Here is a 27,037-nt window from a genome sequence, read left to right as displayed (position 1 = left end):
AGTTACGCCATCAAAGAGGTCCGAGTGAAACGAGGGTAATGGAATGACATGAAGACACATGTTTGCAGTACAAAGTGATTTGTATTATATATATCAATTCTTTCTATTTACATTTCTTGTTTCATGAAAAATAAGTTAGTTCAATTCATATGAAATATAAGCTACAACCACCACTGTAGCATTATTCACGCTTCCAAAACGATAAGAAAGTGGGTGAGGAAATATTTTAGCGACAGGGAAAGAGGGCAGTAATTTCTTATGATCGTCCACACACACAAACAGTCTTATAGCATTCAGTTGTAACATATTATATATATAATTTCTACGACATTTTGGAACCAAACTAGTCAGCGGTATGGTGTAGCATAAACAGAGTATGTGTATCCTTGAACATTCACTGGCGTTGAATACAGAGTGTTAACAGTCATTCAACAAGTGAAGAGATTTAGAATACAAGAAAGCATTTCACAATGATAGTCGTGCCAATCAACTTGATAGACAAAACGTCAGAAGCAGCAAAATAACAAATATTTCCCACACTCATATCGCAGCCTGTCCAAACGAAAACTGAATACAGTGAATAACATATTTCATATTTGAATTAACTCGGATAAAATATACAAGACTTAAACACGGCTGCGAATGGTATGCGACAACAGCATTTACGTGCAAATAATTTATGTCTATAATTCATATTCTAGTAATCATATCATAGTACTCTATTACATCATCCATGCGCAGCATGAGAAGTCAAGACGGCAAGGTTTGCATAAATAACATCTTTCATACCTTTCCTGGCAAAAAAGCTGATAAATTGAATAAAATAGAGGAAGAAATGTTGATACCCCACGGAAAAGCGTTCAATACATTTCCTTTAAGTCAGAACTGCAGCGATTATATCTTATTCTACATGGTGAGAAATTGCATAATGTGAATCTTGCATAATCCGAATAATGTGGGAATTAAACTAAGAAATGCATCAAACAGTTCAATGTAGCGCTGTGTAATCTTAGTTGCATTTGGGTTATGACATTGATTTTCTCGATAAAGAAAATACATCCATGTTCAATGATACATGTCGTTCTATGTTGTTTTGTTCTCCCCTGAAACCACGGATTACACTGAGCACTGGACGTCCCTTGATGTCATTGGGAATACACAATGGTCATGAATACTGGCTCATGAAGTTTGAGCTACTTAAAAACAGAATGCAAGGTACAAATATATCACAATAATTTGGGTTTGAGGGAAGGGGCACGGGGGAAGTGCGAGGTGAATGACGGCACAAGCAACTACAAAATAAGATCAAGCGCCCTCTTGCGCTGTTCATCAGAGAGGTGATGAGAGTAAGCATAAATAAAACAATACATACTTGCAAACACACATGGTGATAAATGTGAGTAAAATTGAATTTACATTTCATTACATCATGAAATCAGTCTAAACTGTGTGATAACGATATTACCAATGTAAGGGAGAACAACTCCTTTGTCAAAATACACAGTCTTTCTTTACATTTGTTGGTCCAAAACTATCACAAATAAAAGCTCCTTGGCAGTACAGTATTACATTGTCATACTCATCATTAGCTATTGGTTGTTTCTTAAACTTTTGCGTGTACTTCATAACACGTACCCGTTACAATGACTCCAACCATTGCAATGACGAATATGATGGCAACTTAATGAATATCGTTTTGGTTCAGTTGAGTAGTTATAATATACATGAGTGGTATACCCTATTGTTAGTAAACCACTTATTTTGTTCTGTGTATGATTACCCCGGGTAATTACCAGATATCATCATTAAAAAAAAAATATCAATATTAAGCATCACATTGTGAGATCATTCAGAACTTGAATATCGAAATATCTATACACAAATATTGTGTATACCAGCAGCTTAGCTGAATATGATTCTGTGAACATAGTGGGATAGTCGGATATGACAAATTTAATGACACTATATTCCGACACATGGAAACTAATCATGAATGAAAGTCAGGCAATTCATCTGAAGAGGAATGGGGAAGAGAAGCATCTACGAGTAGTCAAATGACAGTACACCCAATAACCACTGTGAGTGTAATCTGAGATCTATACAGAAATTAACACAAAATTACCAAGAAAAAATACATAACTATATTCAAAGTTAAACACACTTTGAGGTAGGGAAATATTTTCGAGTTGCCATCAGCAACAAAACGAAACACATAATGAATACATTTTGACACTCAATACGCCTCCATCCAACGAACCACAGGTATAGAGAGGTGAGCTCGGTTTTGCTTTCTGGCAACGACTCCCATTAAAGGTTCTACGATGTCTGCTCCTTTGATCTCAGCACAATTTGACTAGGGAGACTTATGATATTCTGGCCTTGATAAGGAGAAACATGCAGAATAGCAGTCATAATAAATACAATAATAGTCTTACAACATCAACAGCTGCATCGTTTTATGGGGCTACTAAATAATGGTATATGAACAATACCGTGGTATGTCTTTACGAACTCCAAAGCAGTATTAATTACATTTTGGAAGTATTCGATTAATGGCATAAACTATATTGCACGGAATTGTTTGAAGGAAGAGAACAGGGACAATTCCGTTTAAACTCTTCACTTATACACGTAGTAAAAACAAGCGAGGAATGACATCATCTTGCAAGACTGATTAGGCTTTAAAACGTGACAAGCTATATCGTTTCACATTCAGCTTGGTCTTCTCGCAAGAACATCATAGTTCTTTTCAGTGACTTCTAGGACAATAAATAATGGACGGGCTTTAATTTTGACTAAAAAGTTACGATCAAATTGAGTAAACGCTTCAACAGTAAAAACAAAACACTCTACTGACGTTTAATTGTAATTTCACTCAATTCTATCCTTTCTCGGAGTAACAAACCGATGACCTTACAAACAATGCCCTTGACTAGATAAATTACATTGGAAGACCTTAAAAAGACACACAGTGATGTGAGGCCAATGAAGCTTGTTTTCACACACTAGTTACCAACCCTCAGCACTTGGAGGCAGTAAAATGCCCACGATCTGTTCGTTTGCAGCTATAACAGAACGTAATGAATGTCTGCAGCTCGACATACACGATTATACTTTACGAATGTGTTCAGACCTCTTTGTCTGACAGCTCAACAAGTTACATTCCACACAACACGTCGGTCACAGAGGGACACCAGCAGTAACAATGATTTCAGGAGACACATACGATACCTGTATCCACCTTGCCCCCGTACAAGTGCCGATCCATGCAGTTTGTAGTCAAGAATGCAGAAGCCATCTCACAGATGGCTTTTGGCTTTTGGCAAACCCGCATAATCTTGTGCATCCATGGATATGCAAGTTTACAGAAGAATCAAACATAAGTCCGTTTGATAGAGGAAGACGACAATAACTTGGCAAATGGTGCTGCATGAGTTATCAAGACGTGATGTCGCACTTAGATGGTTTGATCGTGACCACAGACCGACATCGATGAGGTCAGAGTGTCTTGAAAAGGACACGATTATTTGCCGTGGAAAGACTTGAAACTCTATATAAAAATATAACGACGAAATCATGTAATTGGTCACAAAAATCGTTTCTTTACTCGATGCCGGACCATGGGACCGTTGAGATTTCACGACACGAAGGACATCCAGCAATGTTCACACTCCTCCATCACATTCCGAACTTGGCAAGATGCAGTCTAGAATTGATATCTCAGTACATCCGTGACCTAGTGGTTAATGACCTAGTGGTCAAGGTGATCAGGTGGTGTACAAATATTAGTCTTGGAGGATTTAAAGTTTTGTGTGTATAGTCAGAAGAGAGTGGACGTCAGTGGAAGAAGCCGCCGTGGAAAGTGATTGGACACGTCATTTTCTCAGGAATCTCAGCCCGCGCAACTTCCTCTAGTGTCTTGGCGTCAAGGACCAGTAAGAACGCTCTCTGTGTCTCACTGCTGATCACGGTGGACAGTAATACACCTGTTGGCAAAAACCAGAAACAAAGTCGTAAACTCGTCGAGTTCATCATGCAAAATTACACCAATGTTCAATGAATGTTGTCTGTTGCATAATGATTCTGGTAAGCAAACATCACATCTTATTTACATGGGCAACATACTCGACATCAAGTCATTACCTACATGTAAAGAAATGCTATTGAACACAGGTAAAACCAGACAGAGCACATCATACACTCACATTCTACACAGATACACACGCACAGCGAGTGTATATCTACGTGGACTTTGCTGCCCTACACTTACCATCATCTTCGTCAACGGCGTCCGGCGCTTCGACGAATATTGGTTCGGACGGATAGTGGTTTGGTTTGTGCCAGGACTTGCACGCCTTCGTTCGCATGTTGCACTTTACAATCTGCAAAATAGTGAAGTTTTGTAATGTTTAGGATTCTTGAATGTCTTATCAACTTCTTTTCAGAGTATAAAGATGGTAATTTTAGACGTACAATGTATACTGAATAAGGGTTGGATCTCATTGCCTTAGCTTACGTTATAGGCGTATTGCAAGAAATTCTACTCATAATCTACTGAAGATACTGACATGATCTGTTATCATTCGCCTTATCTTTGGGCTAATGTTAGCATGGTTAGACAGATGTTTGGATTTAGGCATACCATGAGATAGATATTGTCTCGAGAATATATATACGGAGAAATACTTACTGTGTTCATGAAATCTCCTTTGTGTTTTCCAGATGTGCCATATGCGTAGGTGTAGGGCCTGCCGTTGTTCTTACTGTGGTTTATGCACGGCATATCAATTCCTGTGTTGGTAAATTGAGAGGTAGTGAAAGTCAAACAGTTTTTTGCCCTTTTATGAAAATGGTCATGAAAACATGAGTGCGATCATAACATTTGCAATCATATATATTATCTCTGCGTAGAATTGATGGAACTTGTTATATCTGACTTTACTAGTGTAATATCTACGGTCACACGGATGTCGTGCGCAGGGGAAGGGAGGGAGGAATTCATTATGAGGGAGCTTTGGAATTTGTAGAAGTGAAATTCACCGATCTGGTGCACACTTTGGATGGAATATTTGGAAAATCTTTAATCCACAAGGTACCCCCGAAATATTCAGAGAAATTATGAATGGCACTCATGGCATCTGTCACCTCTTTACTAAATCTATGGAGGAGGAGCGCTCACCGGCGAACAAACGGCAGTGAATGGAATGGTGACAGGTATCACATTAATGCTAATTGTACTTTCAGATACATCACTCTCGTGTTAAAATGAGTTGTACCTCTGAAGATTATAGGGCATCAAATTGACTTACAATCATTAGTTTACATTCTTCTGTTACAGCATTGAGACTATTTTCCAGAGATCATGATAAAGTATGAATTTGATATATTTGTAGCAATGAGAGGCCAAAATCATGTTTTTATCTTACCGATATCAGAGGCCACTTCGTAGGTGAGATCAACCGTGCCATCTCGTTTGAGCATTGCCGATGCCGAGGTATAGCTCAGAGAAACGAGGTTAGTGCCAACTGGTGTATTCTGTACACAGAAAAGTAAGACGAACAATTAGTTTCGCCCAGATTCTTTGATACTAATTTGCTGTAGCAGTCATTTCAACCGTTTACCATCCAAAACATGCTCTACTCACTTCACTATGATGTCAAATAGTACAAAGTTTTAATTCAACTTGAGTTATTTTCTTCGTTACAGTATCAAAATATTTTAAGTTCAAACGACACTGACACGCTTGTAATGGAAAACGTATAGTTTGCAGTGTATGGAAAATAAACTAATATTACGAAACTTAAGACCCTGGAGCACTCATTATTTTGTGAGGCCATAAACGAATGCTAGAATCATGAGCGATGAATGAAAGGGCGTTGAGTGTAATCACAAAGTTATAATATCTATGCGTTATATAGTACATAATCAAACACACGTAAGAATCAGAGATGGCAGCGACCCCATTCCTTGACTTTTCACTTCTATTCTGATTTAGCCTCCTCGAACCCGTTCGATACGCCACGTGTAGACAGATCGAACTGTCTGGTCTCGTTAGCTTTCTCATTATGTAATGCCGCTTGGGCAAAAGCCAGTCAACCCCAAGTGGGGAAAAATACGTTGGAAAATTCCTCACGATCGTAAGTGCACGTCTTCCCTTTGTGACTGAAACCTGTCACTTTTGTAATGGAATTCTCGCGCCTTGTCCCAGCTCTAATTGAAAATCGAAAAATCGATGGATTGGGCCGGAGGAATGTCCCATGTGCTAGTCGCTGGAGAGGTTGAAATGGCAGGATATAAAACCTTTACGATAAATGAGGTTCCGACATGTGTTTTGTGCAACACAGCGGAAAGTGTAGGTATAGTAAGAGGGTTTCGTTCCGTGATATACTTGCATGTAATACCAAAAGCACGCTCTCACAAATCTTGGTCGTTTTTGTTGCTCGTGGCGTATCAATAAATAGTGAAGTGCTGTCACACGCTCATTAAAAAATACGATGTTAGGTTTTTACGTTTTATATTTTTATCCGCATCTTCAAAACTCCGAATTTCTGTTCAATTGCTTCCCCTATATACTGTTCTGTTTGCCTTTTACTGAATACTCCCAGTTATGAACTACCACTGATTACTGACCCCGGGGCTTCATTGAGGCTAGCTTTCAAATACTATAGAATCTACCTAAGTAAACGTCAATCTCGACAAATAATAACATTACACCATTCGCTAAGCGTCATATTAAATTTTGTATCCTTCCCCAGTTTCAAAACTATGAATCTGAAGTGCATCTGGTTTTTCAGCCATCCCTTAATATGCTACAAATCATGATGGCTGGTATGCTGTGCACATGGCATCTGTCCTGTTCAACATACGTTTCTCTGATTATTTTGTTATCAGGAGTGTCTAATTGGATAATTTGTCCAAGAATATCAGTAATCACTTTGTACTTCCATAATAATGTATCCTTCTGGACTACTCATGCGGAAAAACAAACAAACAAAATGTAACTGAAAATCCACAACTTTTACATTCCGCACACTCGAACCACAAATTCCTGATAAACATTTACTGTGAGAAAGGACGTAGGACGTATACATTTTTAAACTGGAAATATACTGAGCCCGGAACATTATTGAATATTTTTGTAAGGCCTCAAGCCTTCTACAAAGGTCCAACCGCCCGTTGTGATCGCTATTTCCAATAAAACGGTATTGTTCACATCACGGTTAAAATCTTGAGGAGGGGTCCCAGGTCGCATTCAGAACAAATAGTTTAAATAACTCATCTATTGTTAATGTTTTACCATACCAGTATGTGGTACGAGTTCAATGAAACCGCCAACAATCCCACAGAATCATCTCCAGCGCCCTTTCTATAGCCTATCATATCGATTTGTTGGAGTATGGGTCGATACAAGATCGGATGTGGCAATGGAGGGTGCATTCACAAAATTGTGTCTGCTTGTTCTGTGCTACAAATTGGCGGCAAGTGCGATTGTCCTCCATAGCATTCGAACGACATAAAGGGGTTTTGTTTTTGTTTAGTTTCATCTTTTTTTCTTTTTTTTTTTTGGTCAGCGCGTGGAGTGGTCCAAGGATTGTCCCGCTGATGTGAAATGTCCCACGTTGCTGTAAAGTTATTGACCCTAGGGAATGGACAAAGGACCTGGGAAATCTAAAGAATTTTGCAGAGCGCATTCGATGACTATTACGTCAAAGTCACTTTCAGCGAGGTCTTCAAATTTTGGCGGTAAATAGACTGAAGGTCTTATATAATGTTTTGGAAATAAATGAATCAAAACTGCATTCATTAGACAAGAGGACATACGCTTAACTAGAATATTGTTTTTGGACTTAATCTTGTTTCTAAACGTTTGATATCAAGCAAATGAATATGTCAGTCAAACAGAGAATTATGTCATCTGAATGCATGTAAAACTTATATTATTAGTCTGAGATTTGTGATATCAGAAGAACTGACCTCATCTATTCTTAAAGGCAAAACGTATCTCCTGACTTCTGTGATGGGGAAATGCCTTTTGCCATCTTGGTCGCCATGTCTCAGGTAGTCGAGGTAAAATTTCTTCAAGAGTTCATCATCGTCATATGAGCATATGTCGAACACTACGTGGTCGTCCTCCTCATACGAATTGATGACATGCATGCCGAAGAGCGGGCCTGCCTCGTACCGCGTCGCCAGTTTCTCACCCGTCTGCTTCTCGACGAGATGGAAAAGTGTCCTTCCCTCGCGGTCGAACTCGAAACACGAGGATACCGGTTTCCCCAGCATCTGTGACGCCGCCAGACGAGCGACGTTGATGTGCAGTGTCTGCTCTGAAAACACAATGTAGTTGTCGGTCATCCCGAAGCTGTGAAAGTAGGATGGTTTGAGAGGGTTCCGGGCCCGAATGCTGCACAAAAGCTTCGCCGACATCGCCGGGCTAACGGTCGAGCAGGACGTACTGTCTGAATCTTCCGACAACGCTGAATCTGCGAAAATTTGTGAAACGAAGAATCATTTATTTTTTTCTTTACCTTTCGTTCTAAGCGAAGTATGATCTACATTTTATGGCAAGCTTTCACACATGCATTATATCAAAAATTAAAGTATGTAACGTATGTTACATTGGCAAATCCTTACATAAAGATTGAATATGTGTATTTGTGTCTGTTGTCGGGTTCGTTCGTGATTCATGTTTGCATTCTGTTACCGCATAGCACGAGTGCGTGGTAAAGTGATACGGCCACAAGGTGACTAGTGCATGCGATGACTGGCGGCACCCCAAGCCGTCCCGCGAAGACCACGACGCCTTCTGTTTGCCTCACTCAACCACAGACTTGTGGAGATCCTAGTTAGATGATTCAGACAGTTCACCTTCGGAGACCCGTCGTCTTGCGGTTACATAACATAGCAAGCTCCGCGTCGTCTAGGGGATCACTAGAGGTATTGTATTTTTTACGTCTTTATACTCCACGAATATTCATGTGATTTCAATTGTGAGTTGGCAAGGTTATATATAGGGTGCAGCGTGTTCTGTTTTTCCTTTTTTAAGACTGCAACCCACGAGTGATCCTCTGCGTTCCCTATTCCAGTCTTGATGTACGATTACACATCGCCGTTAAAGTCCGTGCGATATTGGAGACTCAACAGGAATTTAATGATAGCTGTTAACATAAACGACAATTAAAATTTTTAAAAAGTTCAAAAGACTGTATTTGACCAAAGACTTTATCCACCCTGGGCGAGTTCGCAACACCGATGCTTCTTCTGTTTTTGGTTTATTTGTTTGTTTGTTTGTTTGTTTGTTTTGTTTTACTTTTTGTTTCGGAAAAGTAATGAACTTCCGTAATGACAAAGAATGAAATGCTGTGTCTGCGACAAAAAAGAAGAAGAAGAAAAAAAAAAAAAAAACAACAACCAAACTTTGACTGTCGCACTGTATAAGTTTTCATCAGCATCTACGAGTTTTAGACACTGTTAAAATGTAGAATTAGAGGTGCCTATTCAAGGCCAGCTCTCTGCCCTATCAACCGAGGCGTCCGCCTGTCCCACTAGAGTGCCTATGCTATCCACCCCCTGTTTCCTAGCTTTAGACTGACATTGCCGTGAGTGTTTAATCATACAGTTCAGTCGATTCCATTTTTATCTAGCGACTATTGTCTCAAGGGCAAAATTGTTGCGCACGCTAGTCAATTTCTTTACCAAAAAAAAAAAGCGTAGAATCGATGATGAAACTTGAATCATGGGAGGTTGAATAACCCATTACTATCAAAAGTTGAGGCAAAGTCTCCACTATACTGTTATCATTGTTTGGATTAGTGGGAAATTTTTCTTACGTTGAAATGCTTAAAGTCTTACTCCACTATATGGAATGGCATTCATCTTTTGACGGTCTTATTCTAAATTTGAGATTTAATCTCGTCAATGCTTCAGAGTCTTTCACTGCGCTATGACAAGGCCAGAAACAGTACGCCTAATCATTATTTTGATGAGATATCAAAAGACAGTGGAATTAAGTAGGCGCAAACTTATTTACCTACCTATGTGAGATTTAGGGGAGAATTTGATAACGTTGTAGTAACATCCCGTCAGGTAGGAAGTTCCCATGTTATATGAGCAGCCGTCCCTGTCCGTCTGGGCGTGGACTGAAGCCGTCATCATCCCGAATGTCTGCAGCAAGTCGATCTAAACGAGGGCACGGTTGCAGGACGAAAAGGGTAAAAGCAGATCATACACAAGTTAATCACTGGATTACTTGTGCCACATGCTCTTTTTTCTCATATCATAGTTATAGTTTTCTCTCTTTAAATTTCTTCAGCGATGACGTCAGCACCAGAACGGGATTCAAGGGCGCAACAGCCTTTGAGATGATTAGTGTCGCTACTGTTTTACCATCATCAATAAATAGTTGCAACTATTTAGCTTCCCTTAATCTCCTAATTATACATCAAATCCGACGTGATCATCACTGTGGAGGCCACATCAGCATGTTAGTGATCTTAAAAAAAACCCCCAAACAAACAAACAAACAAACGAACGGTAGGCACTCCTACGAGTGTTCAAGAACATAATAGTTCAAGGGGAAATCATGACAGGTACGATAATGAGGTGCTGTTTTCCCATCATTATTTAAGCAAAAGAAAGCAAGAAAATTACATCAATGTGAGACCACCGCATGCTACAGGATGTGCAGGTGCCGTAACGTTTAAACAAAGATTGTTTTTCTGCCCGGTATTTTTAGATTATTTAGTCACTATGAAACAAGCTTTGCTATTATTGGCCCCTTGTTGAGATGCAGATGGTTTTGACGCCTAGCTGGAAGACAATAGGGGCGCCACCTACCGTTTGGTCCTCTGTGCTGAGGTCTTGAAGGTTGATCTTTCTCGGGGTGTAGGTCTCCGTAGCTGTGTAGACCTCATCGCCAAGTTGATACACGTTTATTAGATTATTGTCGGTAACATTGAGCGGTAAAAAGTGCGTAGCGAACCGTTCGAGGACGTTCTTGCATGGGTCGGGAATCCCGACAGTGCCGAATTCGGAGAGGATGATCTTGTTGTATTTCATTGCCTTCTTGTACGCGTTGCTCCGAAGGAATCGATTCTGATACGTCACCTTTCCGTTGTGGAAGGCAAACTTGTGCATTAATGCCAGTCCATCAAACCAGTGCTGATAGGCCGTATTCCCTACTTCAAAGAGACCTGGTCCAATTCGCACAAGTGAGCCCAGGAGCCAGCCCGGGAGGTTGCCTGTAAAGAACGAGGAAACGCAGAAAACCATATCAATCAAAATTCCAATTAAACATATTGCCCTTTGAGCTATAATTACCCTGTACATGACAATATGTCTTTAGCTGTGCTCTAATCTCTACATAGAAACCGAACAGTTTCTCCTACAATAATTGGCCGGGGCATAATGTATTAAACAAATAAAATAAAAAACAAACAAACAAACAAACATTTATCACCACTGAAAATTACTAGAAGGTTTAAAGAGATGATAAAATTTCCGTTGCCCAGGACGAATCGATTGTAATACATTGTATTGGAAAATTGTAGTGCCACACGTGCCACACGTTGTTATTTCCTAGTTTTCATCTGTCTATTGAATTATTTCATATTCAGATTCTACTTCATACAAACAGCACCTATATCTATTGATACCAGACCAAGCAGCCTGTCTGGGTTTAGCAAAGTTTTGAATACCGAAAAAAAAGAAGAAATTATATACAAGTATGCTGAATGCAGTGAATGATTATGAAATCATTGTGATACATATACACAAATACATATGTGTGATAGTAAAATAGTAATGATTTAAGGTTGTTTTTCTTTTTTGCATTATTCAGCCGCATTGTATCATAATTTCTTCGGGACACCTGCTGCTTCCAATTCGCGCTGAGCACGAGCTGCTGTTCATACATCACCAGCACCACTAATCCCGTCTATTATCTATGACGCCTAACAAGATTATGCCCACATGTGTAAGGCTCCTCTTTAGCAGACAGTTGAGGACTTGTAGATTCTGTCTGGGAGTCTCTACCACCTTAAGAGAGAACTGCCTGTGTCAGGTAATCTGTCACGGCTAGTTAGCACGCGAGCAAGCGGTCACAATGGTCTCAGATTTATCAAGATATTCACTCATAATTGTCTTGTCATGAGCTAATCCAACGAATTTGGAAGGATTCTATTTTGGTCAAGGTAAGTTTATGAGCTTACTGGTTCCGTTCTAATCGAAGTTAAATGAATGCACCATCTCATCAGTGGGGAAGTACAGCTCCACAGTCTTTCAATTGCAACAGTGGAGTATCATGTACAACAATACCTCCTTGGATGATGAACGCTACCTTAAGATGAACGCAAAATTTAATACCAGCAAATTTTCTGGTTGGGAGTGATGTTTATCAGCAACAATAGAGGAGACCACTCATGTGGCCAATAGGAAATTCCCAATCACTTAAATCGGACAAACAGCTCAGACATCAGTTCTAATTTCTCGTCTCGAATAGCTCCCCACCTGTGTTTCATTAAGAAAACTAGGACAAGTGCACGGCCTAATAATAATTTCCCCACCTCCAAACCAAACTACGGATATCGCCCTCTACGTTTATAATCTCATCTCACTGAAAGTTGGCCTTTTGCAACAAACAATGTAAAAAAAAAAAATGTGTCACATCGTGTAGAAGACGAAATGCAAGATGGAACATAATGCAGGAAGTAATATGTATAAAGTTCCTATCCACTGATGCTACTCCCTGTGACAATCCAGCAAAGAAAAGAGACTTTTGGTCATTGGTTATACCGAAAATATGATATATGTTCACATCATAGCGGTTTGGTGGTTACAGTGAAGGTGCAGTCTTGTCCTTGCCCTGTTCCCGACTCACGCATCCAGACGCGTTGGGACGTATCCTGTGTTCCATTATCTTAATGAACTACCATGTACAGAAAGCAACTTGTCAGCACAAATTATTCATGACTATATAATCCGCTGGAGCCGCTGTCTGAGCCTCTCTGTTTAAGAAATGAATGAATATGACATTATGATCTCTACCTAAGTGCCCTTGAAGTGTGTGGGAGGATGAGACTATATACTCGTACAGCAGTTTATAAACGTCGAAAAGTGCTAAATATAGCGCATAGCCTTGCAATCTAGCTAAATATATTAATATACCCCAATTTACACAGGAATATTAGTAGCTGAAATGTATCAAGCATTCTTTTTTTTAAGTATGAGTGTTTCCTCACTTCACATGAACTATTATACATGTTTTAAGAACGAGCTAAGAACGAGATAAAGGACAAGCACAGTGAGACTGTGCTCACTCTCATAACCCGATTTGAGTGGAAGGAGGAAGAGAACGTTAATTGTATCTTAGGAAGGAGACTGAGCAATTAAAACAAGAATCTGCTAGCTTTTCTTCGATCAAAACAGCGCCAGAAATCAGCGTGAAACGAGTCTTGGGGGACCAAACGTAATCTAATTTTCAATCGCGCGTCGAGTAGAATGTATTTGACCACAGCGTGTAAAGCTGCCTGGAACTCGGTTGTTTTGCCTGCTTTCCCAACAAGCTCACATATGGTTTCAGGAAGCAAATCTCGCCTCAAGAGCCCTGTGGTCTGGAAAGTCTTCTCGAAATTGGAAACGGAAGATAACTGTTAACCGTAAATGGAATCGATTGTAACTTAAAAAGCACATTGTAAGAACATTACATCTTATTGTTGATGTTATAATCGTGCTCTTTGTTTAAACAACCGATGAACACGTATTGTTGCCTCGTGCCTCCTTTATGGGTTAGTTCTATTGCACGTTTGCTCTTCTTTAGTGAGTTTTATTTTCTAGTAAGTTATGTGTTTTAGTTGTTGTTTTTGTTTTATTTCAATTTTTTTGGGGGCGGGGAGCGAAAAGTCGCATGACTTACGAGTACAACCTGCGTACATCTGAGGTATGAAGAATGCCAATCGACATATTCGAGGAACTTGTGAGGAGGAAACCATCCGTCTTTGCTACCTTTAAACGCCTTGAGTAATGGTGAAATCACATGATCACAATGTAATCTTTCACATTGTGTGCTTCAATTCTTTAGTTCTAGACTCCAAAAGCGATGACATGATTGTGAAACAACGTTTTGTGATTCACGTATAATATATCATCATAGTACGATGAGATGATGTAGATAATAGCGTGTCTCACGTTTTCATCTTCAAGGAAGATAAAATGAGGCTGGTAGTGTCACCTGCTCAGTGATTCGATGTTATCCAATATTTTCCTTTTTAATAATGCAAAGACAAAATCTATACATTGTCCTTAGTCAGAAAATGGCTCATGAGTACACCGTGTTAAAACGTTAAAAACAAACAAAATGCTTAAAAAAGCAGGGAGACATCATAAAACTTATATTGACTTCCATTTATCAGCTTTTCAAAACCTCTAAAACGTTCACGTGCGGTTTTTTTTTTTGTGTGTGCATGATATACGTCTCAAAAGTCAGTCATGATCAAAATTTCCTTTGCACTATCATACCTCTGTCACACATCAGTTTTGTCCAATCCATGCTGATTCTCTTACGAGCCACAGAAATGTCGCTTTAAATTCGTTGATTGCGTCTCTTTGATGAAAACTGCACAAAAGGCAATGTTTAATATCTTCATTTCTTTCAATGCCAATCACGTTAACTACACCAATCCCTCCCTCGTAGGTTTACTCTCATCGAATTTATTCGCATGGCCTGCATAATGAGCAACTTAAGCTCTCCTCCAAAATGTCTCATGTATAATATACTCATAAGGTAACTCGTTTGGCCGAATGAGGGTATCATCTTCCGAAGACCAGACGATGTGAAAACACTCATGCTGTTCTCTCTTACGGAGATGATCACCTCCGCTTTTCAGGGCCTCTGTCGTTCCGTTGCGAGAACCTTTATAGCTTATCCCACCCACAATGCGATCTCATTACCTAATTCCGTCGGATTATCGCCTACAGATCCGTATCTAGGGTAGGAGATTAGAGCGCGGAATCCGTGTACCGCACGGTGAGCTTGAGAATAACCTCAACACCTCGTATTGCAGTGGATTACTTATTTCGTCTTCCCCATCACCTAAAGCTTCCACGCGTCTTGAAAGCCAGCTCTTAAATTAGCGTAACATGGTGCTCGTAAAGGATATCGGCAAGGAATGAAGCTCTGTGTTATGGGAGTATATACTATAGCACATCAGAAAATTGTATGGTAAATTTCTTTTGCAATCTAAACCTGTAGGAGGGTGGAGCATGCTAAATTTGACATGTAATGCTTCACTGAAAGGAACAGCCCCAACTAACTGACTGTAGACACAGCAATAATGTTGATGTCCTAAACAAAAAGACCCTCACATAATTATGACAACTAAACAAGGAAGTTTCACATCTTCAGGTGATCTTCAAAACTTTTGCTTTTCTTTCCTCCTTGTATGGGTTGTACAAAAACATGGCAGTAACTTCCTGGCATCCTTTGCTCCGGCGTGGGAACGGGCTTCTCCAGCCTACAAACCAAACATTTTAGAATGACAGGTACAAGGAAAGGATTTGCTATCATGGACACGAATGTGGTTGACGAGGAGACCTCACATAGTAGAGAGTGACGAACTAGAAAGGAAAGCCACTGTTGTGCGCCAGAAACCGCAGAATCCAGAAGGGCGACATCAGTGGTTTTGGAGAGCCGTCAGGAGGATTTTCCCCACACAGTTTGCGCAGTAGATCCTCAAGGGATCTCATCCTCTTTGCTGACTTTGACGACAGATAAAAACGAAGGAGTACTACAGTGCATTTGGTCTACATTACTTTGTTGTGAAGACAGAATAAACTTTACACAGGACAGCGAGTCTCACGTGGATGTTTTAAACTTCTTTGTAGAAACAGGCAGATACGCCACTTTATACAATAATTATAATAATATAAGTAGCCTATGTAGCTCCACCTATAGCATAATATGGCTGCTCCATGGTTTTACTGACAGAAAATTTTGTATTTTTAGATTTCGATTCCTGGGTCAAAGGACTATACAAACAATTGAGTCACCCTTCATCCGAACGTGTTCCATTTTCAATTAGTTTACCGCATATCTATACTGATTTATGTCGAAAGCGTACTCCTCCTTTTTTTTTTGTCTCGTCCATTGCACATTATTACGATATTGCCTCCGTAACCTTGTCGCGCTTAACCCATATGCATCCGATCCACTGATGATGCTTCATCGAGTCATCAAAGATATATCTGGTTTCTCATCAAGTATACGGGTCGGCGGGCCCCCTGTTTCCACATTGAAACTTTAAGAGGCCTCGTCGGTGCAGGCAACTAATTCTACATGACATTCACCGCAGAGTTATCGCACTTTTTCTCTTCATAACCATTGGCGAGCTATGAAAAAGAAGCGAAGGAATGGAAAAACCTGAACATCGCACACGTTATTAGTGAGTCAATTCTGAGTCATGAAAGAAGCTAACCAGACGGGCACTTCATCAGAAAGGGGATAAAATTTAGAAGCTAAGGACAGAGAGAGAGAGGGTGTGTATGAGAGAGGGAGAGAAGGAAAGGAAAAGAGGGAGAGGGGAGGGGAAGAGAGGGGAGGAGAAGAAGGAGGAGGAAAGGATGATTTTGGATATGGAAATACTGAGAAAACGAAAGTAGAGGATAAAAGTGTGAGAACAAAGAGCTGTCTCTACTGTATGGTTGGCCCTGGCCAATATAGTGGATGTGGTAACAGACAGCTGGCATCTTGCAGTCACAAAACGTGGATAATGTATATTGAGATATGCAGCCATTACGCGTACCTATGCCTTAATAAGGAAGAAATGTGCACAATTCAAACGTACGATATGTTCAGTTTGTGAAACGAAATGGAAAATACCAGCACACAATCATGGAATTAACAGTACCAAATCAAACTGCCCAAAAAAAAAAAAAAAATAGCGCCGAGTAGCATGAAGAAATTAGATTGCAATGGCATAGGCCTACTGTGTATTCATGGTGAAGCTAAACACACCACGCACGGATTGGATTCCTGTCTTGCCTGTCAGGGCGCAGCATTCAAATCTACACACGATGCGAATACGACTCAAAAAACATCCCTGTACGAGCAAGACGCCAAGGCAAGAACTTGACAGTGTGTAATTTATGTTCTTATAGTGAAACATGAAAAGCGCAATCAAGAAAGTCATAGAGTGCCTATAGATATCGCAGAGATGATTACACAGGTCTTGGTATCACCAGGGAGGTGAGTATTACGTGCTACAGACTGATGTAGCTGTGTAGATGTAGGCCTACATGGTTAATGTGGAAAAGAAATCGTGTCGAAGAAATAAGGTATTTGGGCCACAATTTTACGATTTTGTCTCGACTTCTCTTGACCTTTCCTCCTATATGACGGCTTGCTTTAGGATAAAAAGTATAATGGACGTTACACGCAACCTGAAGGCAACGCTTACATAGCATGGTGAAGGTTGCCGGAGAAAAAGACACAAATTGTGGAATTTAGGGCACAATTTAACGGGCCCGTCTCGATTTATATTGCTCAGCTCTCTAGAGGCTTGACAAAAGAGGAGAAAGTCGCGCCTGCGGGTCAGACCACAACGGTTGAATTTCAACAACTTTTGCGATTGTCTTCTTCATTTCTAGCGCTCTACCGTGCGAGAGTGACGGTGCGCCTTTTATATGGGCGTGTCAATTGAAGTGAAAGGGGAATGAGAGCCTCTGACATGGAGGGAGTGGGTTGAAAGGACACATGTGAGATAAGCAGGGAGACTGAAAGAACAAAACAGACCAAAAATAAGGAGATGGCGGGAGAAAAGGTGGGGAAATGGTGAAAGAAAGCCTGAACGAAATCCTAGAATCCTTTGGTTGGGATACTACAGAATGGCACTCGGGATACATTGAAGATTAAAAAAAAAAAGGAGACGACAGTCCCTGGATTTGACATCCCTTCGCAAATTTCGGCAAATTGGCCGTTCTTGTCGTTGATACAGTTACCCGATGTGCAGACGGGTGGCCTGGCGCACATACTCCGGGTGGGGCTCTCCGTCATCTCACATCATATCGATGCTGCAGACCAGACAGTGCTTCGGACCCCACCCTCTCTACCACGCGACCCTCTCTAGACCTGGCCATGGGTTTACCAGGGACTGCAGACGTAATTAGTGCCTAGTTTGAGTTTAGCCGATTCTCCAGCACGACCAAGTTATCATTGTATGGGAAGACGTATGGACCTTATACAGCAAAACGAATGCTAACACGAGTTCGGATTTAAAACTATATAATACTTGCTTGCCCCTGTTGCCACGTGTTACCACTAATGCAACGATACAATGATTCTTCCCCATAAAGCCCTGGTAGAAACAACGGATCATCCTTGGTCCGAAGTTCAGATTTGAATATAAGTTTAGATATGTGATGAATAGACACACGGGCAAAATCAGTGGCTCTATTGTCTATTTGTCATTCGAATAAATTCCAACGCAGTTTAATGAAGGGTAGCATGGCTAGACCTTGAATTGTGTACGAAATTATACGGGACTTGAAAGAGTGAGATAAGACAAGAGCTGGCGATAAGGGTGTATGATAGAGGTCTCTTGCCAGCTGATTTGCCATTCTCCTTCCTTCGATATCTTTTAGCACGCTGGATTCCCAGGGGCTGGTCATCACTTCGCCTTACCTGGTCCTATATTGCGCAAGATCCGATATGCTTGCAGTGTCTCTATGGCAGTATCAAGGGGAGAGGACTGGTTGATCAAGCTACTGTATTTGACACTGGGCAACGAGTAGGACTATGAGCGCATATACGTACAGAGAGAGATTCGTCTATAATACTTCTTTATATACAATCTAATGCTACAAAGTGTTTGATTCAAGTGACTTATTGGAAATGTAGCTCAGAGTACACTTTTGACAGAATGAAAACATTGAATTAAGTAACACTTCAAACTATAAGTATAACCATGATAAGGGTGAATAGTAACAAACTGCTAAGGTTAGCGTTCAGTAATGCTGTATATGTGTAGATTTATGCGGGTAACCAAGTGCTGTCTGTACAAGGATGGCAAGGGCGTGAGCTACCTTGGGAGCGGCGGACGCGGACGCCGTGCATTCGCGTTAGCTGGGAAGAGTCCCCGCTAACTCGGTACGAGTTTAGCGCGTGGTAGGTTTGGACGGGACGGGGGTGAGTACATGTAATTCGATTTAGTCATTAACTGAGATACGCTGGCCGGCTGGACGCTTGCCAAGCGGTACACGGGCTACTATTGTTGTGTGGGATGTCCCGTACTGTGAAATAAAAAAAAGTAATTGGAACAAAAGACATTGAACGGGCTTTGAAGTCAGGAAATTTCTTCCCACGTGGAGCTGGCCTCCCTGCTGCAGGCATGCTGTAAATCTTGGGCGTTCTGCATACCAGTACGTATTACAGACTGCAATGATTATTTGGATCTTTCCTTTTTCTGAGTTGTGTCATCTTTTCTGGACAGTCAGATGTCTGACTTTTTTAAGCGCCTGCACAACTGCGGATCAGACATTGTTTGATTTTCACACCCACCGTCGATTGCCGGTCGGTATACTATAGATGAATGAGAATTTGCTGGACAAGGTCGCAATTTAACCGAGACATGGGAAAACGGGGAGGGGGTTAGCCCTGACAGTCACAGAAAGGCAGGGAAAGAGAGAGGAAAAAAGTAAAGAAAAGAGGGAGGGGAGAGAGAAAAAAGAGGCTCCAGACGACGAGGTTGTATAACTTTCGCGAGAGAAGGGGAAAAAATCACGCGCCTTGTCTGGTGGGGGTTGAATGAATGGCATGGTTTACGAATCAAATGAAATTGAAACGATGACAATGAAGTAATGACCTGGACCCCGTGCTCGAGTGTTGGAAGCTATGGTCCAGCTAAGTAGGCGAAAATGATCCATTTATTAATCATATGGTTAACCGATACCATGATAAAATTGGAACGTGGTAATCTACTTTCTTGGCACACTTAGGTCAAAATCGAGCAGCCATTGAATTCTCACAGTATCATTCAAATACCATCAGCCTCCATCAGTATTCTATCTGCCTGAATGTAGTTCAACGACTGGAGGTGCACATTTCAAGATTAGTAAAAAGACGGCTGGAGTTATGATTACGCATATAGCAGGTATGCACCCTGGACGACAATTGTATGCCAGTGTCAAGTAACGCAGAAAAATAGATGGATAGTCATGATGACAAGGGGAATGAGCGTGTCTTGAGAAGACCCTGGAATCGGGAGGGTTCAATGATAAAGCGAGTCTTGTTCTCACGAATCGGTGGATTCCATGCATGATCTGTCACCCAGAGTTGTGACTCTTGGCCCTCCCTCGTTGCGAGCATCTCCGCACAATTCCATCCTTTCTACAGCTCTAAACCGAAAGATATGAGATCCTCTTCTCTAATTGATGGAGAAGATAGCATCTGAGCAAAGAGTTTACAATGCCCTCTTTGACACCAACACGACCAGCTCTCTCCTGACCTGCACGGTCATACTCCGAGCCACTTTTTTTTTCCTGTTATACATTTAAACCACGTGCATGTTAATCAAACACGGATTGCCGTATGAATGAATATTATCTGAGTAAGAAATGTATCAGCAAGAGAGAGAGACAGACAGACATAGAGAGGGACGGAGGGAGAGGAAGTTAAAGAAAGAGAAAATAGGGGTGGAGTTTTGCACCCTTACCTTTAACTTCTGCTTCAACAGGATCGGGGTATTCCCTTTGAACGGAGTTGAATAGACATCCAAAATTGGGATCCGAATTAGCCATACCGAGCACGTTACTGAAAAAATAATTCACGATTAACAAAATAGGGGAGGTGGTAAAGCACAGATTTACACACGGGCTCAGTGAATTAAGCCAGAAAATAAAAAGTGAAGGGTGAGGACCCAGTTTTAGTACTGCTGGAGAAGTTCGCGTTGGTGGGTTCCCAATCGTGTATGAGCCTTGATCAGCTGGCGTGTCGGATTTTGTACCTTGTCGAGCGCTGCAGTGTCGCGTGCACTACACCCGGCTAGGAATCCCTTATAATACGTTTCATTCTCATGAATGAGTTGTCTCGCTCAAATCCCCTAGGGTATATTGCCCACAGATACACAGACACACACAGAGACACACACATGCACTCACACACGTGCTCAACGGCCCACACACACACACACACACACACACACACACACACACACACACACAAACCGTACACCCTCTCTATCTCTCCCTCCTTCTCTCTCTCCCCCTCTCTCTATATCAGGGCTGTCCACCGGAGGCAAGAAACGCATATGCTCCTATTGAAATAGCGCCTTGGACGTTTAAGGTCATGCCGCCGGTTGCTGAAGTTGCCTCTGATAGGCCAAAACCGTGTGACGTAAACCAACCATACCGCTAACAGTCATGGAAGCTGCAGACGGTGGCTACTGAGATGAGATCCCAACATCACACAGCACAGTCAGTCAGTGTAATTCTACCGGGGTGTATACGTCATACTAGATACTAACAAGTGAATGACAGTAGTATGTCAATACAACTCCCCTACGAGTGAATCACCTCAAGCGATTATTCAGTCGGATCACAATGTTTTCTGTAGTTCTGTGCAGTCTGGAAATTTAGGTGTTCACACCAAATCTAATAAATGTATGAAAAAGATGACAAAGGGCGAAAAAGCACGTCAGTCCAAAGAGCAAATGAAAGAAAAGAAATTAGTCTACACATACAAGCATGATATGAATATGAACATACATCTAACTACACGCATACTCACATACGCACGCACACGCACACACACACACACACACACACACACACACACACACACACATAATAAAAGGCAATGTACACACACGTACATTGATGTCCAATAGGTTGTTCTGTGCCCAAAGTGCAGTCAGTAAGCAGTGCTCGAATAGGACTTCTGCCATCCTTCTCCCCCTTTCCTCTATACGTTGTCTCTCCTTTCACCTGACCTACTTTACCCGCCTTGTTCTCTGTTAAAAGTCAATTTATCTGACGTATTCTTGAGTGAAAACATCCATCTCAGTGTAAGATCCAAAGCAGGTCAGTTTGTAGTGTAAAATCGACACACAGCGGCGAACTTGTCCGTGCCCCCATTCGTTCGCATGGATAAGAATACAAAGTCATCTTCCTATAGGCCCTATACTAAAACCATTTTCTGTTGGAGTTACATACAGTGCAATTGCTTCTTCTTCTTCTTCTTCTTCTTGTTTTTTTCTGTGTGTGTGTGTGTGTGTGGGGGGGGGGTCTATTTGAATAGAGAGACATTAAGTAACTAAGTAACTAAGTAACTAGAAGATAGAATTAAGTTTGCTGGAATAGAAAATCCGACCAATGTACATTTTTATTTTCTGCCGATATCTTGTACATCTCTAACAATGACAATCTATTTATCGATGAATCTCATTTAAGTTGCCATGGTTATCTCCATTTCTGAAATAATTACTGTTTCAAGGCCGACTACCGACAATGCAATCACGACAAGATCGCCAGATTAAGGGAAAGAAGGAGGGGAAGAAAGAAACAAATGTAATAAAAAGATCAACGGATTGTCTTAGACCATGACAATTCATCAAAGAGTGCAGCAAATACTTACAGCTAAAGACAGTAAACCAACGGTCGAATTTGGTGGTAAAACGTTGATGTCGTCTCTCTTTATAGTCGCTTTCCGTCCATCGGGTAGAACGTATTCAAATGTATTCCTCCCCTAAAGCCCGTTCCACAAAGAAGGTATGTAAATGAAGTGGGTACGTTTCTAACGCTTCAAGACTATAAACACACAATGCCCATTGCTTTCATACCTTCTTTCTTTTCCTTTGACTGTTATTCCAAGCAGCAGCTGAGCATTTAGCGCTCAGATTTACCCTGCTCCGCAGACGACAGCCAGGCAGCAAAAAAGGCGGGAAGTTTCACGAAAAGTAAATACGGCTCCACCACTGAGACTCAGGCTTGTTTTTTGTGCAGTCATCGTTTGCTGGTCTCAAAGAAAATGTTGGCACAAATCTATTTACCTTGTAACCGCATATGTTATCATTTGGTTAAAAGGAAAAAATACAAGATTGGGAGACTGTTGTTGTATTGAATCGTGGGCGGGGACGAGCAAATATCACTGAAAACGTCGTAGACACACGCTCAGGTGCGAGGGACACGCGTTGAGGTTGCAATGCACGCGAATCGCTGCATAGTATAGTGTTGTTTTTTTTTTCATCAACATTATGAATACAAGTCTATCTATCTATCTATCACTAGTTAGGTGGTATCACTGCATGAGTTTTCTCTCGGCTACAGTCTCCACGGTTGTCACAATTACCGAACCAATTATGAAATGGTGGTTAACGACGGTCATGGCTCATTCGCTTTAATTTGCTTTAATTGTAGTCTTGTTTTCTCATGAAATGAAACTCGGCTTCCATTCGTTCAACAACGCTATCCTCCTTGCTGTGTTGCTTTACGTTCTATCCACATTACGCCTTACCAAATGATACCCCCCCCCCAAAAAAAAAAAAGACGAAGAAGAAGAAGAAGAAGAAGAAGAAGAAAAGATAAACTGTTCTTAACTGCTTCAATATTGTTGTTTCTCTATCGGTCAATGCGACGGAAATCATTGGAGTAAGTTGTCTATTGTATGTTAAACGTTTCGTCTGTCAGTTTAATCACCATTCCAAAAACAAAAAACAAAACAAAACAACCCCCCCCCCCGAAAGTTACGACCTCGATTATCGATTAAACCAGCCGGCTTCATGCTCACCTCAAAAGGCGCCTATACATTAACATAGTTACGAGTGTGGACGGTTCCACGCGTGTACTTGAATAACAGATTTCGCGTTTGCTCATTATTATAAACATGTCCACCATGGCTGTTCCCATAAAGTAATAAACCTATTATATATATATATATATATATATATATATATATATATATATATATATATATATATATATATATATATATATATAATATATATATATCCTTGGAAAGAGTACACAAAAACCCTTATCAGGATAAGAGGAACGGGAACTATAATTTTGTCTTGTGGTAGGTAAAACATAAAAAAGAAAATCCACGCCCAGCTTCCATCACTCTATCACAGTCATGGGGGGGGGGGGGGGCCTTTATGAAAGATTTCATGTTAAAACAAAATGTTTTCATTTAAATTAAAATGAACTCGGTATACATTATGAAACTTATCAAATGAAATTTGACTTAAGTCGGATAAAGTTTCCACTCAAATTTTTGTTAGCTGTAATAAATAGAAGAAAATGAAACAGTAGAGTAAATGTTTCATTAAATTTGGAAACAATGTAAAAATGCTATGTGATTTTGAAGTTTGATTATGTTTCCACTAAAATGACAGGGATATCATTACTTTGTTTCAACCATACAACGCACTATGATGAGAATGTGATGATGTAGTCATCTCACAAGTCTACTGCGACTTGCTTACAAGGCTTCCCTGAATTTTCTCTTCTGTCAATGAAATCAATAAAAAAATGTATCCCACATCCCATAATCAATTTATTGACCAAATAAAATTCTATCAATATACTTGTGGACACAACAGTAATGAGAGTATATACGTCTCCACTTATACTTTATTAGGCCTATTATTCACTAATTCTTATTTATACCCAACGTCCTAATTTTATTCAACTTCCATTTTCGTGTGCTTACTAGCATCATTGAATATAGTAAGAAAATGGAATGGCATTTCACGACATTGAATTATCAAGAATAAAGCAAACATTGCAATCCCGTGAGTATATACTTGGAGAGCGTTTACGATTACAGTTATAGGTTAACTCCTAATAGCTGTATTTGGTCATCTTAAAACTGTTCAAAGAGAGAAATCGCTCTCTCAGTTGTACCCACTATATAGGTAATGCAACACATGATGTAAGAACAGTTTAACACTTATATATATTTAGAGAGGGAATTAAAGCGTGCACCTATGCCAAGATATAGTTGTGATGTACATAATATATGAAAAAAGTATAATCACTAAACGACAAATCGTATGTTTTTTAATGTTTTTGTTGTTGTTGTTGTCTAACATTGGGATTAAATGCTATGCATATTTTGTCCTTGTAAAACATTTTGCGCATTCAAACTCATAAAACACTCATACGATATAACACCATGGGCAGGCCAACAATGATGAATCCATATCAAACCCAATTATTTTTGAACAATTAATTTCATATGTATACAAAATAACTTGTTGTAATACATTGTACGTTTTGTTTTGAACTTATCGACAGCAAAACATGTGATATTGGAAATAAAATTTCATTTGAATTGAACTGAACTGAATTCATCAACACTGTTTGACCATGTATAATCATTATATATATTTTTGTTCATAAAATATGAACATGCAATATAGATTTATTTCATGTAGTCCATGATGATAATGAGAGTTTAGTTGCCCTATCACTCGATAACATGTAATTGCAATATCTTCTCTTTGTAACAACATACAAAGGGGAAAATATAGGCCCCCTCGCCAAAAACGCAACCCTCGTAAATATTGAACACCACATTTAACTATAGCTCGTATAGTCACATAAACTATAATCATATAATATCTTATATTCAAGTTATACATGCATGACGCGGTGTTTCGTCGCAGCGAATAAACTGCACGTCAACATGAAAATAACGGGGTAAATTCACTCTGGCAAAATGGTGTGTTCACGTTATAATCAACCAGATAATGTATAGATACACATCCATGCACACATCCTATTGCTCCTGGATTACTGGGCATGGCGAAATTGTGAATCCACGAGCAAAACACTGAGAAACGACAAAACGAGTAAAACAATGTGATGACGAGACTTGAAGAGCTCTTAAAAACAAAGAAACATCATACGATTGTCATATATGATATCATAAAATGTGCCACACGCAGTCTTTTTTTCCTCGTTGAGATTCATTGAAATGTAAGCCATCAGTCCTATATGGCTGATATGAACATTTTCGTAAACTCTAATTCCAGTCAAGAAGTCTCTACATATTTGTACGGATTCTTTTCTGCCACTGAATATCACCTTCGAGGAGAGAAACCTGACAGAATTTTAAGACGAAGGAAGGTATTTTTGGCGGGCACTACTTCTTAAGATAAACACTGAAACCAGTAACATGCTGAGTGTGCACTCGACCGGCACTTTCCGTTAGATATTCGATTTTCGTCGGCAAAGGAAGAAGCGGCAAGGGATTTCACGCTCAATGTGGCTCTCAACAATAACTGTTGAGATTATAGTTACATGTCACTGGATATCTGGTTGCAAATGAAACCTTTATATGTGAGGTATGTTCAGGCTTTATAAAATAGGAAACCTGGCCATAGATCTGCGCTAAAATGAAGTGGGGCTCTTCTTGTCCATTCATGAATCTGTTCTCTAGCCAGACAGTCTGTGACTCAAGGCATGACAAGTTTTAGAGACATTTTTTCTTTTCTCTTCTTTTTTTTTTCTTTTCTTGAGCGCGATCAGCATGACCAGTGAAGAATTGCACATTAAAAAACAACAATCGATGAATGCCGCAAACTATCCCAGCGACAGACATATAGTACGAGCAATCAGAGGAGAATGCATTTATCTAAAAGATATCAATGCTTCATTTTCAGGATCTTTCTTCGGTGCATACTAGTATATCGTGTGTGTTTCTGTGTGTTTAATTAGGGATGTGCATAAGCATTGACATCCTTCTTTTCCACGAGCATCAACCTGGCCAGAATCATGCAAATCAAAAGCAGTTCTCTCGCTAAACAAACACACAAAGAAGCAACAGCAACGTCAACAACAACAGAAATATGAGAGCTCTGTTGTCTTCTCAACGCGTGACCGACATGATCGTTGAATGTCACTGTTGATGGTCAATTAAGCAGTTTGAATTTGTAGTCACAATTTGCTGTTGGTGTTTTTCGACATAGCTTTGTGTTTCAGTAAACGTGCTTCCCACGTGAGCTGCCGACACGTCGATGTTCGTAGAAACAAACGGATTCTTCAT

The 27,037-nt window shown here is 40.3% G+C and overlaps 1 protein-coding gene across 1 annotated transcript; it reads right to left on the bottom strand.

The window, feature by feature from the left end:
* Positions 1 to 3,753: 3,753 nt before the first annotated feature.
* Positions 3,754 to 20,917, bottom strand: LOC140238957 (beta,beta-carotene 15,15'-dioxygenase-like). The gene is made up of 8 exons (XM_072318851.1): positions 20,703 to 20,917; positions 10,837 to 11,240; positions 10,035 to 10,179; positions 7,975 to 8,483; positions 5,427 to 5,535; positions 4,691 to 4,791; positions 4,271 to 4,382; positions 3,754 to 3,986 (listed from the first exon to the last, which is right to left on the bottom strand). Exons 1-8 carry the CDS (start codon positions 20,785 to 20,787, stop codon positions 3,838 to 3,840), a joined length of 1,614 nt encoding a protein of 537 aa, XP_072174952.1. The 5' UTR covers positions 20,788 to 20,917; the 3' UTR covers positions 3,754 to 3,837.
* Positions 20,918 to 27,037: the final 6,120 nt, after the last annotated feature.

Source organism: Diadema setosum, chromosome 15, assembly GCF_964275005.1.
Source record: "Diadema setosum chromosome 15, eeDiaSeto1, whole genome shotgun sequence".
NCBI classification, from domain to species: domain Eukaryota; kingdom Metazoa; phylum Echinodermata; class Echinoidea; order Diadematoida; family Diadematidae; genus Diadema; species Diadema setosum.
The sequence above is the reverse complement of the archived record's forward strand: the minus strand, read 5'-3'. Positions and strand labels throughout refer to the sequence as shown.